General features: G+C 30.5%; 1 protein-coding gene across 1 annotated transcript; it reads left to right on the forward strand.

The window, feature by feature from the left end:
* Positions 1-1905: 1905 nt before the first annotated feature.
* On the forward strand, positions 1906-17792 carry LOC143083005 (cytochrome P450 10-like). Its single transcript, XM_076259102.1, has 10 exons — positions 1906-1923; positions 9792-9992; positions 10463-10691; positions 10981-11171; positions 12190-12388; positions 12933-13110; positions 13741-13901; positions 14132-14210; positions 15415-15621; positions 16032-17792. Exons 2-10 carry the CDS (start codon positions 9803-9805, stop codon positions 16149-16151), a joined length of 1554 nt encoding a protein of 517 aa, XP_076115217.1. The 5' UTR covers positions 1906-1923; positions 9792-9802; the 3' UTR covers positions 16152-17792.
* Positions 17793-19815: the final 2023 nt, after the last annotated feature.

Genomic DNA, 19815 nt, shown 5'->3' on the forward strand with positions numbered 1-19815 from the left:
ACATAATGTAGACTAATAATTTAATATGAAGCCAACTTTTAATATTCTATGATATTTCCTGTTTCCTCTCTCACTTTTGTCTGCTACCGATTTATTTCAGTCTGCTTTATACTTTAAACTAAAAAACGAATAACAAATATGACAAAGAAGTAACCGACGTGACAACCCCTGAATTACGACTTTGGACAAGAAAATACAGAATGTGGTTATGTTAAACATGTTTGTTACTGCTCAACCATTCCCTAGCATGGGACATAAAAACAAACAACAGTAAAAGTCGGTTTGAAAGAGCTATACTCCACAGATCGATACATAGCACATAGATAAACTTACTAGACCAAAAAATACAAAGTTCCAAAGCAGAGTACTCGCAGTTACTGAAAGCTCGTTCTTTTTTTGGTCAATTTCAACTAATGAATACACCAAGTCTTCCCAGACAAATATTTCATCAATACAAATCTAACGGGCTTTATGCAAGGACGTCAACACGTCTGATTAAAGAAAGGCCGTTTACAATGCAAAACAAAGAAGTATTGCATGAATAGGACCATATGATATAACTATACAGCAAAATATAATTAGTTATGTTTTAATTTGTTAATAAAACAAAATCAACCGATTAATATAATAATCAAATAAATGACTGGCATGTTAAGTTGTTGTTATTTCTGAATAATTATAAAAATAAGAAGATGTGGTATGATTGCCAATGAGACAACTCTCCACAAGAGACCACATGACACAGAACAGCTATAGGTCACCGTACGGCCTTCAACAATGACCAAAGTCCATACCGCATAGTCAGCTATAAAAGGCCCCGCAATGACAAATGTAAAACAATTCAATCGAGAAAACCAAGTGTATTGAAAGGCTTTGTATGTTTACATGGAGTGTTTCTAAATTGATAGGCTCTATAAACAGTTTCACCCTAACATTAAGATGCGATGTCTCGTTGTAATCAGATTTATACAGGTACAATGACACTTTCAAACCAAATATTTTTAGTTAAGATTTCAAGTAATTTGTAGTAACGAATACCCGACTTACTAAATTAACAGTTATACATCGATTATACTTAGATCGTACCGACATTGACATAGCGAACGAGTTTGGAAATATACACACCGTAAGAAGGGGCCACAGGAATGAATTCGAGTTATCTCCCGTTTGATGCTAGTGTTTTAAATGAAGAATACATAGCGCAGCATGATGTTTCGTATACTAGGTAGACATTACAATTTATTTACATGAAATTCCTAATACCTTACTAGACAATGAAATAAGAACATAAGACACAGGAAATGAATTTATGAATCCTTGTAAAAACACAAGTTACCTTTTGATATTTGCAGTTTTCATTATTATATAGTGTATTCCCATATTTTTCATGTTCTGTACTTATGCTGTTTGTACCTAAATGATAATGCGAGTGTGACATAAGATCATTTTCCCTGAATGATCTCATATATTCATAACCTTGACAGTACTTTATTAACTAGAACCCAGGCTTAGGTTGCGAACGTATGTAAACTACTGTTGCCACCTCATTAATATACGTTCGATACAACTGTATATTTTTATATCGAAAATGAATTGGAACATGAGCACGATATGTGGGTTGAACTTTCTTGGAAAACATGTTAATAAATTCAAAATAGGCGGTACCTTTTTGCTGTGCAACATAGCATATGATTATGATGATTTAAGAAAATAAGAGTCAGTAATGAAATGAAAATCTATTATTGGAGGATTATTATCATAATGCTGTATATATCCATATATAAATTGGATAATACACCTAATGAAATACAAGCAGTATACCATTCTACAGTCTACTTTTACTTTTATCGAGTATATTAAAATTGAAGAATTGATCAAACTATTTCATTCATACGGAGTTTATTTTGTATAAACGTAAGTCAGGTATGTTTATTATTCTTGTTTATAGTAGTGAATACATTTTTCGTGTTTACATAGAACATTAAGTATAAGTTTAATACATGATAAAGTCTTATTGTCGATTTGTATCTATATTATATAGTATTTTTATTATGATGATTTTTTTTATTTTAGTAAATGAATATATCTGCATAACTATTTAATATAAATAGATAATTTACTTGTAGCAGGAAATTGTCCTGACTTTTTGATTACGATAAAGTTCTTACAATTTGCTTAACAAACACAATAAAACAGAAATACGTAAATATTTTTTTCAGATTGTAAAAGTCCCCTTTCTAGAATAAAATGTGCGTTTGACATCATTTTACAGAGTGATACTGTGACACCTTTAATGTTTCCAGTTATACAAGGCGTTTTGACAAATTACTGTAAATAGTTTGTTTTTAAATTCCTGAAACACTGACACAATTTATATTAATTCTTAGTAACTTTTAAATTTTGTCGTTGTTTAGTTTACGTTGAGGGTTGCCCATGTATAACTTTTTTTCTACTATTTTTTTTTGTTAAAAAAAATAAAGTTCAAATTAACTACATCGGACACTATTGTGCCGACAGTTCAGTATAAGATCATTTTAGTTTACCTTTTATTTTTGTAATATTTAGTTTTCATATTTCTTCGGCTTCATCGTTTTACTTTTAATGCTGAACGTATTTCAAGATTAGAAAAGAAAATACGCCATAGGTCAATAGTTAGTCCCAGTAAAAATATTCTAACAAGAATCCCTTGCGTTTGTTATAGACATTTATTTTATTAGCATGACATGTTTTATTGTAATTGTTGAAAATGTTGTAGTTCCATTGCACGAATGGAATGGCGATTATATGAGATCGTTCTCTTTAATTCTTGACGCCTAAACAACCGTTTCTACTTTTTATTCGTGGTGCTTAAATGATAAAGTTTTTTTTTATTCTGCCGGTCATATAATCGTGTTTTTTTTATTCGAAGCATTAAGATGACCATGTATACTTTAATTTGTTGCACTTAACCACCACTGCGTACTTTTATTCGTGGTGCCTAGGTCATTGTGATTTATTTTATTCATGAGGCTTGGATGACCGTGTTTCTTCAACTTTGTACTTGTTTGACTTTATAACTATTTTGATTTGAGCGTCCCTGATGAGTCGTATGTAGACGAAACGTGCGTCTGGTGTATTAAATTATAATATTGGTACCTATTCTCAATTAATCGTTTGATGTTTCGTTTTGCTATTGAAAATCATTGGTAAACGACAGCGATGTTTGTGCAAAGATCTTAGGATTTTGTTTTAATTGTCTGCGATGTCTAAGACATAAATTCACTCATTATTTCCTGTAAACAGACTTTGTGACCGAATAACGAAAATCGTCGTCATAAGACAAAATCACAAAGTTGACAATTAACAAAAGCATTCGTCAGTGTTGTTAAAATAAATTATATATGCTCGCAATACCGGGAACTATGTCACAAGTCGAAATTGATAATTGTGTGGTCTACAGATTCCAAAGGTTAACGAGCAGACCAGTTTTGGTATCATTTTTTTTCTTCTTCTATAAATGAAAGGGAACAGAATTTTAAAATGTGAAGATGAAGTAAAATTTGACGATTTTCAACAATTTATAAATAGATAGAATCAATATTGTATTTACGATTTGGGATAGAAACACATGTGTTTTTATCATTTAAGAAATCAATACATGTACGGAACATTAAATACAAGATGAACTATGTTTACAATAATTACTTACTGCGCGTTATGTATTGACTAAATGTGACAAATTATGAACCGGGTTATATAATATTGTATACATATATATATATACATGTATTGTACGTCTCGTTATTCCTACCAAGGACGTATGTACTATTAGAATAAATTTATAGTCATATTCGTGTTTGACCAAATGAAACTTTGGATTTTCTTTAAAGACAAAAAAATCAATTATTACAATGGTATTTATAATAAAAATAGGAATACAACTTAATCTAAATGCAAAGATTAAGCATGAAAACAAATACGAACACAGTAAGGAATATGTAATGAATGAAAAAAAAGAATATAGGGAATTGATGCGATTTTAATCGCAAAACTAATGATTTATGTCGGAACACAAAATTGGACACATTTGTAACAAAGGCAATTACTAATATATATATATACAATAATTAATAGAAATTTCAATTAATGTCAGACTAATGTGTTTAATTGACTGAGAAATGTATAATATTTTGTACTTCATGCTTCACAATTCAAAATTACCGTTCATCATTGGTTTTTATAAATGTACTAATAACTATGAATTAGAAACATTTTTTATTGACCACAACCAAACACGAAAAAGAGGAAATAATTAATTCATAGGCTGTGTTTAATGCCTCTTTCAGCGCTTTTGTGCTATTTCGTGGCGGTCGGTTTAATTGATGAAGGAATCCGGAGCGACCCGAGTGCCCGGAAGGAACCAACGAGAATCGATAGACACACAAACAGTCCTAGTTAATTCAGATTGAAAACTAGCGGGGATTCGAACTCATAACCTCAGATTTGACAGGTTATTGATAAAATATTGATGAACTACTTAGACTGCTCGGCCACAGAGGCTCCTAAAAGGAACAATGAACATGAGCAACATATAACGACAGATAACTCTAGTTCCGGATCATTATTTTCTTCCCGGAGTGAAGCTTACATCTTGCAACTTGTAGGATAATAGATACAGTTTAAATTCTTTTTCTTTTCTTTTTACTCCTAAAATTCTATTAAAGATTATCTTGCAATCATTTTTTTATCGTACAACAATTACAAAATGTTCAGCAATGGTTTTTACTAGTTAGAAAAGTATTAACTTGATTTTATTTTTACTACAAATGTACCTATCGATTGTCTTTAGATACAACAATGTAAGCACATCTGATTTTGGCAGATTTTGTTTGTCATGCATAATATTACTCCGATACCGATAACAGAGACTATTTACTGTATGGTATACATGTAGGTAGTAAGGTGCATTTTATTTCACAAAATGTTAAGATATATTGGTTGATCGCGAGTGCATGGTCATTATTAAATTCGTTAGTACATGAGTACTTGTGGACAAAGTCGGTGTGCAAAACAGTATTTAAAGATATGTCGTTTTAAAACTTTTGCATTTAAAATAGTTATGGAACAATCCACGCGTTGAAAGTGGCAACAGACAAACTAATATTGAATTATATCTTTTTGGATAAAACAAACTCGTTTGTTTATATGTGAGTATTAAATATGCACAATACTACATTTGATTGATTATGATTTAAAATTAATTCATTGAGAATACTTATTAAAAGTAACTTTGTTTAGTTCAAAAGTAAATGTGCAGCATCTAAACCAAAGAAGATAAACTATTTTACCGAAGAACTTAGTCTTTGATTGTTTGGCTAGAATTTAATAGAAGTTATCGCATAAAGTGGGATAGAAAAAAATAGTATTTTTCAATTTGAAAGTGCGTTAATATTTTGAAACCTTCTAACTTTTCATAGAACCTCATAAAGACATGCACCGGAAAGAATTCATAACTACGTTGATGGTATTCCTTAAATAAAGAAGAAAGCATCTTTTGGTGATCAAATTATTATATGATTATTGGGAAAGGGAACTGAGACTATAAAACAACAATACCACAACTAAACAAAACCTTCAGATAACTGACAAATGTAAATCCCTGACAATTTCCCCGTTTGTGAAAACGCACATGAATATGTAACTGGTTAACTCTTATATTTGATGTGTTTCGCTCAGTTTAGTTTGTAAACCTGATTTGATTTTTACTCAATCGATTTATGAATTTCTAACAGCGGTATGCTACTGTTGTCTTTATTAAACTTATATTTTAATATCTTAAACCTCTTTTTATCTTGCGATAATTGATCAGAAGAAGCGTGGTCTTGGTCTTATCTATATTCTTTATGAACTTGTCCAAGTCCATCATTTTGTTTACATGGTTAATGAACTTGTTCAAGTCTTTCATTTTGTTTACACGCTTTATAAACTTGTTCAAGTCTTTCAAATTGAATACGAACCTTTTGCAAATGCATTTGGTTAAATTTGGTTGAATTTGTGATTTGAGGGCTACAACCTCACGCGATTTAAATCATCTTATTTATTAATACGTCATAAATGATGTTTATTGATTTAGTTTATCTACCACAGCTTTATAAGTATCGTTTAAAGCACCAGCATTGGCCAAAAGTACTTATTTAGAGCATTTATACCTAAATGCATTCGAATGGCGATTATGCTCATTTGAGTTTTTCGTAGATTTGCTAATCAGTTTAACTGTTTTTATATCTATTGCCATACTTTCCTCCAGAATCATCAACTGACGATTTTCGCGGTGATAGCTTCTTTGACCTTGCCATGCTGGTCATCTTTTTAGTTTAAATTTTTCAATCTTTTATAGTTTAAAGATAATTGACAACCTATTTTAACCAGTCTTTCAAGGACAATAACACATATAAGGGACCACTGACCAGCTGTATGGCAATCACGTTTATCAATAGATATCATCTGGCTGATCTGCAAAGTATCTTTCCGTTTATGAAAAATTTTCAACCCGAAAAAGCGATAAATTAAATTGGATAAATCGTCATTCAAATGCACCAACTACTATAAAGAGTCTAATAGATATAAAAAGATGTGGTATGAGAGCCATTTATTATATTTTGAATTTGTTCTTTCTATAAAACAAAAGTCTAGATAGTTAACTAAAACGCAACAATTTTTAAAATATAGGTGTATGGTCATTTGGAAAATCTGCCTCCCCTCTTTGTTATATTTTACTAATGATTGGCCGGCGTGTTCATTGGACACGATTTTAAAACTAGATACCGAAATGATGACTGTGACCAAGTTTGGTTGCAATTGGTTAGGTGACTTTATATCTGTTCAAGATCCCACTTGATAATGTAAGTACTGAATACTTTGACTATAAAATAATTTCGAATTCAGTTTTTTGTAGCTTTTCATTTTCAGTTATGATGGATTAAGTTATAAAACACATATGCTTCTATGATTGTATGGTTTACATCTTGCTTTCAAGATTTCCCATTGACAAAAAGAGAGAAAAAAGTGCTGCTTATCATTTTTGTAATAAAGTTCTACATAATTTAACGGAACACAGTGTACACCTGTATATGTTACCAACATTGAAGATAATTCGTCAATTCCTGACGCAGTATCCATTTCTACCATCTTGTTTATCTCTTCTCTGTCTGTATGCAAATATTATATTCATCGGAACCTCTCTTGTGCCTACGAAATTTAAAGAGAGTATGGAATGAAATATCGGTCAATATGCAATATCTTTAACTTATCAAAAAATGCTCTATATGCACTTTAAAGATATATTTATAAAGAAGAAATATTTAGATTATCGGCAAAAAGTGCTTTTATGTTTATTCAAAAAAATAAACTTAAAATATATATGTACGTTATTAATAACTGTACTATTTAAACTATTGCTAAATCTCGATAAAATACATTCTGGCTATCATTGAAAATTGTCCAGTTAGACCATAAACAACCATTCATACAATTTTATAGCAATGTTTATTTTTATTAAGTTTCTATTTATTAATTAAAACAGATAAATATTAAATCATTTAATTCAAAATGCAAGACATTAATTCGTCCTAAAAATGGTCAAAATGGCGTTCAAATCAAATATGAATCTTAGATATATCTTAAATTTCTTGGTTAATTATACCAACTATGAAAACGATTCCAAAACTATTGTCGATTTACATAAATAAAAGAAATATTAAGTGTTATAGTACTTTAAAAGTCTATTTTTCTCGATCAAGTTCAATGTCAATAATGTTTGCATAAGGTAGGTATTACAAGGTCATCACATAAGTTAAAATATGTATCCTGGGACAAATCGAGTACAGTTGGACATATTCTAGTTTTCATTCATGACCGTACAGGTGAATTAATGGGTTATTTAATATAGATCAACAACGTTCAGTTACCTGCTGTGATATGTCTATATCAATGAATTAAACTTTTAAAAGTAAACATCGATTTTCAAATCTTTTTTGTTTTGAATAATTTAATCATAAGACGGCATAGTTTTCACTTTAAGATTTATTTGTTGTCACGCCTTTTAATTTCAATTTAAACGCATCGTGTTGAATTCTTGTTTATTATTATTTTTTTAATTGAATAATAACTAATTTTTAATGCATTTATCTTTTGTACTACGTTTTATTCTGACGACTCATTGTACCACTACGGTAAACATCATGTATAACAGTTTGTGTTTATAGTTAATAACTGTCATCGCTTGACTTGGTAAGACATGCTCGTGTGCAGCGAACTTTAGTGTTACATATATCACCAGTATCTTCATATAAATAAATATAGACTTATAATTATGAGTCCCAACAATTATTAAAATCATTTGGACTTTTTCACACTGAGGAAGTAAGTCAATAAAGAGTTATTGCAATGTGCTAAAGTTAAATTAATAATTAATTATTTTAATTTAAGACGTTGATTGAAAAAAATACTAAAACAAACTATTTTTTTAATCTTGTATAGATAAAGCAAGCATTTACCTCATTTTTATATATGCATCTTGGATTTCTTTTTTTGATTCAGTGCTAGTTAACAATTTTTACTATTCTTCCGTATAGTTATATCGTTTGTTATTTTCATAGTATCACATTAAATGAGTACGTTTACAAATAGCAAATAATTCTGTACAAATTAATGTTAAGCTAACCAACAGCGTCTTTAACTATGAAAAAGGACCACGTGTTTTATTTATATTAAGATCGCAACTTTTAATACTTATCGAAGGTACACAGTTGTCTCCCTGACAATCTTCTCATCTTCTTTTTTTAAACGGAAGACGGATAAAGGACACATATATGCCAATCGTTTCCCCCTCAACCGCTCATAACGACACATGAACAAAACATAGCACAGACTACTAAGAGATATGCCATCAACCACACTACAAAGAAAAAAACTTACAGTAAAGCACATGCTCAATGTGAACGTTTAGACAGCCAATAATACAATGACAAATGAAATAATACTCAAAAATACAGTCAAAGAATCCTTGTAGATACTGAAGCTAACCCCAAACCGCCTAGTCTGCTGTTGAAAAATCCTCCCTTCAAACTTTTTTAGTTTATCGTTGATTGTATCTTCAGTCAGTCGAAGACGACTACGACAAATTAGGGTCTAATTCTGAAGTTGACTCCCACATAATACATCAAGGGATAAATAAAACTTTCATGCCCTACTGATTAAAGAAAATACTCACATGGTTCATTCTGATTGAGGAAATACCTGTTGTGAATTCCTTTTGTATTCGCAAATCTTTGGATCAGCTATCCTCCACCCACTGTCATCTAAGGTACTTTTTTTTTTTAGAAATAGTCATCCAATCATTTGTCAAGAAATAATCAAAGAAGAATCTAAAAACGGATTCACTTTGAATTCAAACAACCCTTAATGTCTTCCACCGGAAATGCCATTTACAGTTAAGATGATTTGCAATGGGAGGTAAAAAATATTGTTGGATCATTGATTTATCTGACATAAAAATAAAAATATGATATCATATAACCGAAAGGTTAAGATACCGTCTTCAGATATGACAATAGCGCAGGCTCTGTGCAAGGCATGCACAATTTCGATAATTTAGAAAAGTTTAACGTTTATAGACAGAGACGATCATAAATCTGTTATAATACCAAATAATTGTAGTAACAGAACGAAATGAGAAATTACACAAATTTAAGACACACCTGACATGGAATACTTAACATTGTGTATAACTAATTATCTCTTTTGAATTTCAGAGATATCAACAATGACAACAACTTGCAGTCGAAGATACATTGGTTTACAGTTATATAAATATGCTAGTTGTCGATTTAAGGCCACGATGGCAGCCATTTTGACACCTGAATGTGAAACTGAACATGTAAAGTCGTTTGAAGATATTCCAGGTCCGCCATCACCGCCATTTTTAGGAGCACTTGTGAATCATTTTCCTTTTGGTAATAATATTTATATTAAAAAAAAACATATTTAAGATTTCTCTATTTGGTTTTATACATAAAAACTTTTAAAATGATGACCTTCATTGATTTAATAAGAATGAATTCAAATTGTTAGGACCTCTAAGTATGATATACTTTGGTTGTTAAAAAGACTTTAGGAATCTATTCATTAAAATATTCATGTACAGCATATTTTTCTTCTTCTAAGGAATAATCAAACTATAATGTCATAATTTCATAGAAACATAAGAAACACTGAAGCGACAATATTAAAAACGACTATCACTGTTGAAGGCCTTGCAAAATACCAACGTGAAAAAACATTTTCAAAAACACTAAATCACAAATCAGGATAATTATCAACGAAAACCAAAGTTTCATCACTACGAACACTTTTTAAAACTGCATATGAAGATACAATGATGAACCTTTAAAATTGCAGATGTTATTATATTTCATCTTTTTAGGTGCATTTCACGGGAAAACTCCCCCACAAATTTATGAAATGTGCCGGCAGAAATATGGAGACATATATAAAGAACGCATTTTTCACTTCTCATTCGTTCATCTCTTTGATCCTGATGATTTTGAAACTGTTTTTCGAGCTGACGGGAAATATCCAATCAGAGAAGCATTTATGACCTTGACCCATTACAACAAAAAGTATAACGGAAATGTTCAAGGCATTATAACCAGGTAAATTTACTTGTTATAGGAATAATTTGATTAGAATTAAAAAGCGAAATAAGAACATATCTTTAGTCTATTTTAAATAACATTTGGAACATTTTTACTTATGTAAACGATTGTTTTTTGTTCTCCCAATTTTTCTATATCGATAATGTCAACAGTTGGGGCAATGTCAATGATATGGAATTTTGGATAACTGGAGCTGGAGAGCATGTTCATGAAAACGATAGCTCACTTAGACTTATTAATTTAAACTGTTTTGATGTTAATGTGTGCTACTTCATCTTTTTTGTAGTCAAAATGAAACATGGCAAAAGCTTCGAAGTACTTTTCAACAAAAAATGCTACGACCAAAAGCAGTTGCTGCTTATTTTGACGAACAGTCAAAGGTTGCAGACGAACTTGTAGAAAAAATCTCACGAACCAAATGTATTAATGGCATTATAGAAGATTTGCGGAGTGATCTCACAAAATTTGCAACTGAAGGTAAGTTAACGTTTGAAATGATCATCTGATGGTTTGCATGCCATATAAGGTGTTTCCTTGAAGTTAATGTTCATCATATTCAAATATAGAGTACTTGGAAAATTAGTTATGAAGTGGTATGATTACCAATGATTACCAATGACATATTTATCCACCAGGGATCAAACGACAGTACATGTAAGCAATAAACCCATTTTATGATTATGTATTTTTTTTTAATTATTCAGGAGCCCTGGTCTTGAAGTCATAAACTTTCGAGTCAGTTTTTTTGTACTCATACTCTAAATTCAACCAATCAAAATGCATGATTTTTTGTGCTCCTAGCGCTGACCAAAGTATTATGACTTCAACCCCTGAAGTTACTTTTGAGTTGTCTTATTTGGAGTATGACAAATTGTTTCACAAACTTTTTTATGGACCATTTGGAGCTTCATATTATCACGATGTTAATATCGTTTAACCTTATGTTACAACTTTTTGAAATTGATAAATTCAGGAACTACTATTATTATTTTTTTCTGTTACTGATTCACAGAATTTCAATACGTATTTTTATCAGTTTTGATTGGACCTGTCATTTAAAATTTTTGAACATTTGATCTATTATATTTTATTTCGGTTTCTTTTGCAGTCATGAATATGGCACTTTAAAACAAACTGTTCGCTGCTGTTTAAGTTAGTGGTATTTTTTTAGCTATTGACAGGTATGGTATATATCAGTCTCTTTGTCTACGCTAAATCTCCATACACATCTAAAAATTAAGAACAGGTCCATTAGATGAAGAATGCAAAAATCAGTAACATTTTTGAAAACTAAAAGATATGTTTTTGTGTTTAATATTTAAAATTCTTTTATATCTGACTTTTTGTATCAAAAGGATACAAGACCATACAAACATTAAGTGTATTGTTCAACTGCCTCTGTTTGTTCATACAAACTTTACGGATGCTAAGTGTTTCGAAACATTCGAAATTTGTTCATAAAATATGAAACTATTTTTTTTTCTATTTCCTACAGGTATTGGTTTGGTGTGTTTTAATAAAAGATTTGATCTGTTATTAAGTAAAGAGGAAAATGCTGAAGCACGACAGTTCCTATATTCTGTACGTGTAATTATGGAAACAACACACAATGAGTTTAGAAGACTTCCATTTTACAAATTATTCGAGACATCCTCTTACAAAGAATTTGTGAAGGCAAAGATTTTTGTTAAAGAGTATGTATAACTGTGTATGTTTTTTTTTTTTTTTTTTTTTTTTTAAAGTGTAGCGTTATTTTACAGGGAGAACAGTCCAGCTTTACAAATATTTTGAAATAGAATAGTGAATAACTGATAAGGATAATGATTTTGTAATTTCAAAGCTGTTTCACTTATTTTTTTGCCGAATTTTTTATGTCCCTTGAATAGAAGAAAAATACAAAGGTTAAAATACTTGATACCGCAATATCATCAAATATTTAAAATAACTATAAATTAAGGATAAAAACTTCCATCATCTTAAGAGTTACTCAGAAAGGTAAATAGGTCAAAGTGTCAACAGCTGAGGGTTAGATTATTGCGGTCGCAAAGGGGCATCAGATGCCAAATTCATAACAAACATTTATCAGAAAGACAAGAGTAAACAATCCATGGAATTGTTATATGAAATCAACATTCGTCCTTATTTTAGTCCTTATTTTAGTACTAAAAACCTTTCTACTAAACATCGTGTTTGGTGTTGCTTTTTATGATATTCTACTTTGAGAATAATACTTTTCAGAATGGCAAATAAATACTCTAAACAAGCTTTAAAAGAAATGGAAGAACGGTCAAAAGATGGTACAGAAGTAGATGGTGAGAATGGTGATCTCATTCCTTATTTAATGAGCAAGTCATCATTAACAGAAGAGGAAGTTTTCAAAGTCATCAGTGAATTCATATTAGTCGGAGTCGACACAGTAAGCATTATATACTATCTAGTAAAAGTTACAGAAGTAAACCGGTTTTCAAAAGCCATAAATCGATTGAGAGAAAATAAATCCGGGTAACAAACTAAAACTCAAGGAAACACATCAACTATAAGAGGAAATCAAAGGAACACTGACGTGCAACACCAAAATGGTACAGGACATTTTGAGAAAAAAAACCCGCTTAATGACAATGTTAACTAATATTGCTTAAATAACACTATTGACAGAAATACAACAAACACACAAACAAGAACACTAATCACAGAGAAACGAACACACAAATATAATAAAAGTCGACACAACATGCAACTTATATCTACAATTCATTTCCTATGTGACTGACCAAACATTTTATAATATGAATAATATATTACCAAAACAACACGAGGAACAGCTTAAAAATTCCCCTTAGTGGTAATTATATCCTAATTGAAGAATAAACATGATGAATACATAATTTCTCCAACATTTGATACACGTACTTTGATTTATATTGGTTTACGTTTATAAGTTGATACTTGAATTGGGAGTTGTCTCATTGGAACTCATACCATATCTTTTATATCTATGAACATGTATATCGACTATTTTCTGCAACACATAACGTTTATTTTGTAGACAAGTCATCACATAGCCTATATGTTATATTTATTGGGAACTCATCCTGAGGTCCAGGAAAAGCTGTACGAAGAAATGTCAAGACACATTGACAATACATTGTCTATCGACAACTTACAGCAAATGACATACTTAAAAGCAGTAGACAAAGAAGTTCACAGGTAATCAATCAATCAATCAATCAATCAATCAATCAATCAATGAACTGATCAAACAATTAATCAATCATTCAATCAATCATTCTGTGAATGACATTAAAGAGATTTAGTTCAATAAAAATGTATATATCAAATAATCGTTTAATCCATTGAATGTAGTATTGATTAGTTTCAACATATCCTTTATAGAACATAAATCATTCAATTAAAGTTTAGTTTTAACTGGTTTTCAGAATGCTGCCAGTTGCTGGTGGAACTATCAGAAGACTGACACAGGATATTAATCTACGGGGCTACCATATACCTGCTGGGGTAGGTTTGCATATAAATACATAGCAACTATGCATGGGTTTAATGCGCATGGAGTTGTAACGATTCTGTTTGGATTCAGTATGGTTTTGACGCTATGCTGTTTTTGAATACCCAACATTATTAGTTTGACTCCTGGTGTCTGAGGGTCACACTAATCAAGCGAGGAGGCCAATTTGTTGTCCCTATGAATTTCAAAATCATAAAGTATCATAATTATTTTTTCTTCAAACTAACGTCTTTCATATGTTTCTACGATCTGAGTCTGACGGATATTAGTTTTTATATTTTTTATGGTCTTACAAAATGGCACAACGGCTTCATTCTACTCAACCATAAAGCGCAAAACACCATAAGATGGACGGACTGGTGCACTGATGGAATATTGTTTTTGAAAACGAATGTCATTGATATAGTCTTATCATTTGGTGTTTTTTTTAATTTATTATGCCAGATTAAAGAATCTGCTCACCGCAAAAGTACTATTGATTCTCGAGTAATAAAGCCACTTGTTAACAATCATCATATATTTTTTTTATTCATTATTTAGTTATATGAATACTCTTGTTTTTCTGGTTTGGTTCCGTTTTGGTGCAGGTTACTTTTGGATGCTATTTGTTTGATGTGTTTGAGCTTTTGATTCTGCCATTTGATAAGGAACTTTCTTTTTGAATTTTCCTTGGAGTTTAGTATTTTTCTTTTTGTACTTTTTGCATAAGAAGGGTAATCCCCTATCGTTTATTTAGCACGAATGTAATTAAAGGGATAATTTGATGACTGTAAAATAAATTAACCGATCGATAAAGTTAGTTTTAGATGACATAGCAGGTTCTCTCCCGGTTACAATGTTTGATTGTCCTTATGCACAACGATGAATATCAAACATATCACCTACCTGTATTGTGTTTTGTTTAGAATATGGTCAATGTATTCTTCTAAATTTAACGTACAATACAAATGAATTAAACAGTAGATCAACTTATCATAGGTGCTAGGATTGAAATTTTATATTAGAGCCAGACGCGCGTTTTGTCTACAAAAGACTGATCAGTGACACTCGTATAAAAAAATGTTGAAAAGGCCAAAAAAAGTACAAAGAAAACCAAGTTTCCGATTTGTCTGTATAACACTGTAGTCGTAAATATTGCTTTAAGATTATAAATAGAGTATGAATGAAAAAAAAATTGTTTTTCTCCAATTATTACAGACAACTATTGCAGTTCACTGGGAACAGTCGATGCTGGATGAGGTCAACTTTAAAGATGCTCTTTCCTTTAAGCCAGAACGATGGTTGCGAGAAAACGCTGATAGAAAGGAAATACATCCATTTGCTGCAATACCATTTGGAGTAGGCCAAAGATCTTGCATTGGCCGACGGTTTGCTGAACAAGAGACATTTCTTGCAGTTGTTAAGGTAATTTTGAGATTAAATATAGTAACGGAGTCAGTTATTGCACAATAATTGACAAAAAACAAACACAGCATTTCAGAATTTCACAAATTATTCCAATTCTTTATCATTATGTGATTACAATTGTTTGAAGTTTTAGGATCAAAGCAAAGCCTTTGCCATTAATATAGATAAGCTTTATATTCAAAACTATGAAAAGTTTAAAAGCTATTGTTTTGATATTGTAGAAAATACGAAATTATTGCACTTTAAGAAAAACAAAAAGAAACACAGATCTTACCACACACAACCTCATAACAGTTATTTCAAATTTAAATTTACCCTTTCACCTAGCATACCTATTTGTGTGTCATTTTCGTTCCATTAAAGTTTTAGTGAAAAATAATATTACTATGAATTTTGATTTGTTTTAGATACTTCAAAGTTATGAAATAGAGTATGTTGGAGAAGAACTGAAATTAGACTATGGCGTCAATGTTGCTCCTGCTACCAAAATGAGATTCCAGTTTACACCACGAAACCCAAAAGACTGAACAGGAAATAGAATGACAACTGGTAATACATCCTGACGTTTACATGATTGTCCATTCCAAAACAACGTAAATGGTGATATGATTCCCATGGCCGGATGACATCGTGATAATTTTACTATGTACAATGATTGAAATATGGCTATCCCTCTCTTGGGACATTTCAAGTCAGATTTATGAATGCATTTGTGACTCTAATTTAAGCGCATTTATTATTCAACGTAAAGCATTCTATAAGGATGTGTGCCTTATGAGGAATAAAGTATCAGAGTAGAAATACAGACAGACACCCATAATAGTAAAATACATATTTTACTATTGAATTAGAGGAACTTATACTGGGTTCGTCCTTTGTATAAGTTCTTGTTTTTTCTGCGACAAATATTGATTTTATGATGCGAACTGTTTTCCAGATAGAATGTTAATACAAAGCTTATAATGTTTTCTATGTAATATTTATCAATTAAAAAAAAAACGAACTCAACGGTAGAAATATCCATAAAAAGTGACAAGACCAAACGCATAATACTATCAACCAAATATGATAAAAAGATTGCAAATAACGCCCAGTAAAATCATTAGGGGTCTTTAAAATTCTTTTGGTCGTTTGCAAAAGTTTAAATTACACCAATAATCCGTCCATTGTAAGTTTCTAAGATTATAATATGAAACAATTGACTATTTTTTCTTTTGCTGCCTTGAGAATCTGATGCAGTCATGAAAATATTTTCAAAAATATACACCAAAACTTTATGAATAGAGAACAATAAACAAAACAGTCGACCCCTTCACAAAGGCGTAAGGATTTTTGGGTTCTTTATGAATAAAATGAATTTATGGTAAAAACTGTTGAATTTAGAATAGGCAAATTGCTAAAATTTGTAATGTAAATATTTTGACGCGATATTGCACAAATATGACAGTATATTTGATTATAGTTATATATAAGAGTATTGGTCACACAGCCAAACTACAAATTTTGACGCGATATTACATACATATGATACATTATTTCATTGGAGTAATATTTGAGACTCACCCCAATACCGCAAACATAAATCGATATATTTTGACGCAATATTGAACACGTATAACATTATATTTTAGTAGAGTAGTATTTAAGATTTGCTCAATTTGCAAAAAAACTGTACATATCAATATAATAGGACGGGCTGTTCAAGCTCTTATGTAAAATAAACAAGCAGTGTCCTGTTTAACATTTTTTTGTTACCAGAACTGTACATTAATATATATATACATATGTGTAAATACAATTTTATCTGTACAAAGATCACTTAAAATTCACTTCAAAGCGATTCTAGAGAAATAAACCTCACCTTTAAGATGCTGTTAAATGTTGGAGGAAGTTTGTAATTTTTTATTTCAATCTAATTCATTTTTATCTATGACTTTCAATACTTAACAATGGTGAAAATATCATTGTCAGAGGTTTGATATTAAAGGAAGATCATAAAACTACTAGCAAAGAAATGAAATTTCTCTAAAATCGGAGTTGGTGCCATCACATACATTGAAACAGACATTATTATAGAGTGCAATATATCAAAAATTTATTTGTGTATTTTGTTAAAGTATTTGTTAAATGTTGTATGTAAAAGTTTATTAAAAAAGTTATCAAAGATACCAGATTAATCATCAGTGCGCCACAAAAAATAAATAAGAAAAAAAAATTAAAGAATCCAAGGTGATTTAAAAAGCAAGGAATGTTCATTACACTTTGCATCTCGACTATGTCGTCAAACAACGGAGCAACTGTAAAACAATTGTCATGTTCATGTCCATATAGGACAATTTCCAATGACAATGGTTATCCAAACCTCGATTTAGAGCCAGCTCAGCCTTCCAATTTGACATTTGTTGTTTATAATACCTTTATATTAACACAACTGTGCGAGGAACACAGACCGACATAGATCGTTAGCATGACTGAAGCGTGTTTTGTTTACATGAAACTCATCATTGATGCTAAAAAAAATAGATAAGCAGCAAATGATAATAGATATATAGGTTATGTCAATACCAACTAAATTGTTTTCAATATGAAATTTGGAAAATAAATAACGTCTACTGCATAAGGTCTTTACCTTAACATCACCAGGTATTGGTTGAACTACTAGTTTTCCATAATCTCGAAATGTTGTTTTTTTTCTAATATATGTTTCTCCTGATAGCAAACTGGAGCTGACTTGAATATGTGTTTAGTCGTTGATAAATGCACACTGTCACATTGTTCATCATAAAACGTTTTATTTGCTATCTTAATCTTTGTTATGCTCAATAGGCGTTTTAATTTATTTTGGAGGAAACATTGACGCTTCAAAAAGCGTATATGAAGTCATCATTAGAATAGTATTGACTATTAATAACTTTTGGCGTTCATAGTCCACCAATGAGATATATAGACACAGTGGTAATATAAGCTTTATAACGTATTTGTATAATGCACAAGAAGAACACTTATATATTGATTCCTCATGGACACATGAGATATCCAAAAAAGATAATAAAAAACCCCACTTAGGTACATTGATACGTATTCTCCTTAAATTTCATTTGAATATACAAATAAAATTGAGAATGGAAAGGGGGAATGTATGAAAGAGACAAAACTTGAACAAAGAGCAGACAACATAAATGTTTAAGTTATTGTTAATTTATTTCACTGGACGAGTCAACAATTGAACCAAGCAATCAATAATCGAGAATTTGTTATTCCGTTACTATACAAATGACAATACATTACACAGGCGAACATTAATAGATTTATCTCCTGTAAAGTGTATTTGTTTTTGTAAAACAAATGTGATGGTATGCTATCAATACGAATTTTGTCAATTCATCTAACCCCCTAGAAATGATATCGTTCCAGTAGACAGACAACATTCAAAGGTCGACAAATGTGTGAGGTATAAGTCAATATTTGTCACTCGGTGAATTAAGGTATCTATCGATCAGAAACCTAGTTTAAAAAGTAAATAGGACAGTTCAAATATAATTGTCCTTATAAGTATATTTAAGTGTAATCTATATATATGTCTATATATATACCCACTCTTTTGAACTAGTTGTACCCAATGAATTAAAGATATTAGTGACGTCACACTTTTAAATCGTACAACAGTTATAAAACACCGACTAAAAATTTAAACACACAATAATGTCTTTAAAAACCTAAACAAAAGAATATCTATTAATGGCTGCACTAAAAAAAGTAACTCTTTTGAAATGCATACGTTGTACATAAAAATCATTTAAAAAGATGCACTCAGAAACAGATAATGCACATAAAAATATATTTTCAGAATTTCATGAAGATGTCTTAAAGCAGTAAGTACTATTATAGGCAATTTGTACGCGCAATTTATCGGAGATATATACAAAAATACAAAAAAAAAATCGGCCTTATGTGTAAAATATCAGTTTCTGATGATACAAATATTATACATAACTATCAATTACCAACTAAGCTCGAATCAGTTTTACCATTACTGAAACGAACCACATAATGTAACAGCATACACACATTTACTTATATAAAACATTGATCGACAAAAATAAGGATTAACATTTCCAATTGTAAATTTCCCATTTTTGGAAAGTAGCATGCACACATCTTCTATGTGAAGTATAAGCATTTCACCGAAAA

The sequence above is a fragment of the Mytilus galloprovincialis genome, chromosome 7, assembly GCF_965363235.1.
Source record: "Mytilus galloprovincialis chromosome 7, xbMytGall1.hap1.1, whole genome shotgun sequence".
Taxonomy (NCBI): Eukaryota; Metazoa; Mollusca; class Bivalvia; order Mytilida; family Mytilidae; genus Mytilus; species Mytilus galloprovincialis.

What these genes read in the sequence shown, in the direction of transcription:
- LOC143083005 (XM_076259102.1), top strand. Translation starts at nt 9,803, where the DNA reads ATGACAACAACTTGCAGTCGAAGATACATTGGTTTACAGTTATATAAA. An exon ending in TATTAGTCGGAGTCGACACA is followed by an intron (nt 13,111 to 13,740) that starts GTAAGCATTATA and finishes TTTATTTTGTAG; the next exon opens with ACAAGTCATCACATAGCCTA. An exon ending in GCTACCATATACCTGCTGGG is followed by an intron (nt 14,211 to 15,414) that starts GTAGGTTTGCAT and finishes CAATTATTACAG; the next exon opens with ACAACTATTGCAGTTCACTG.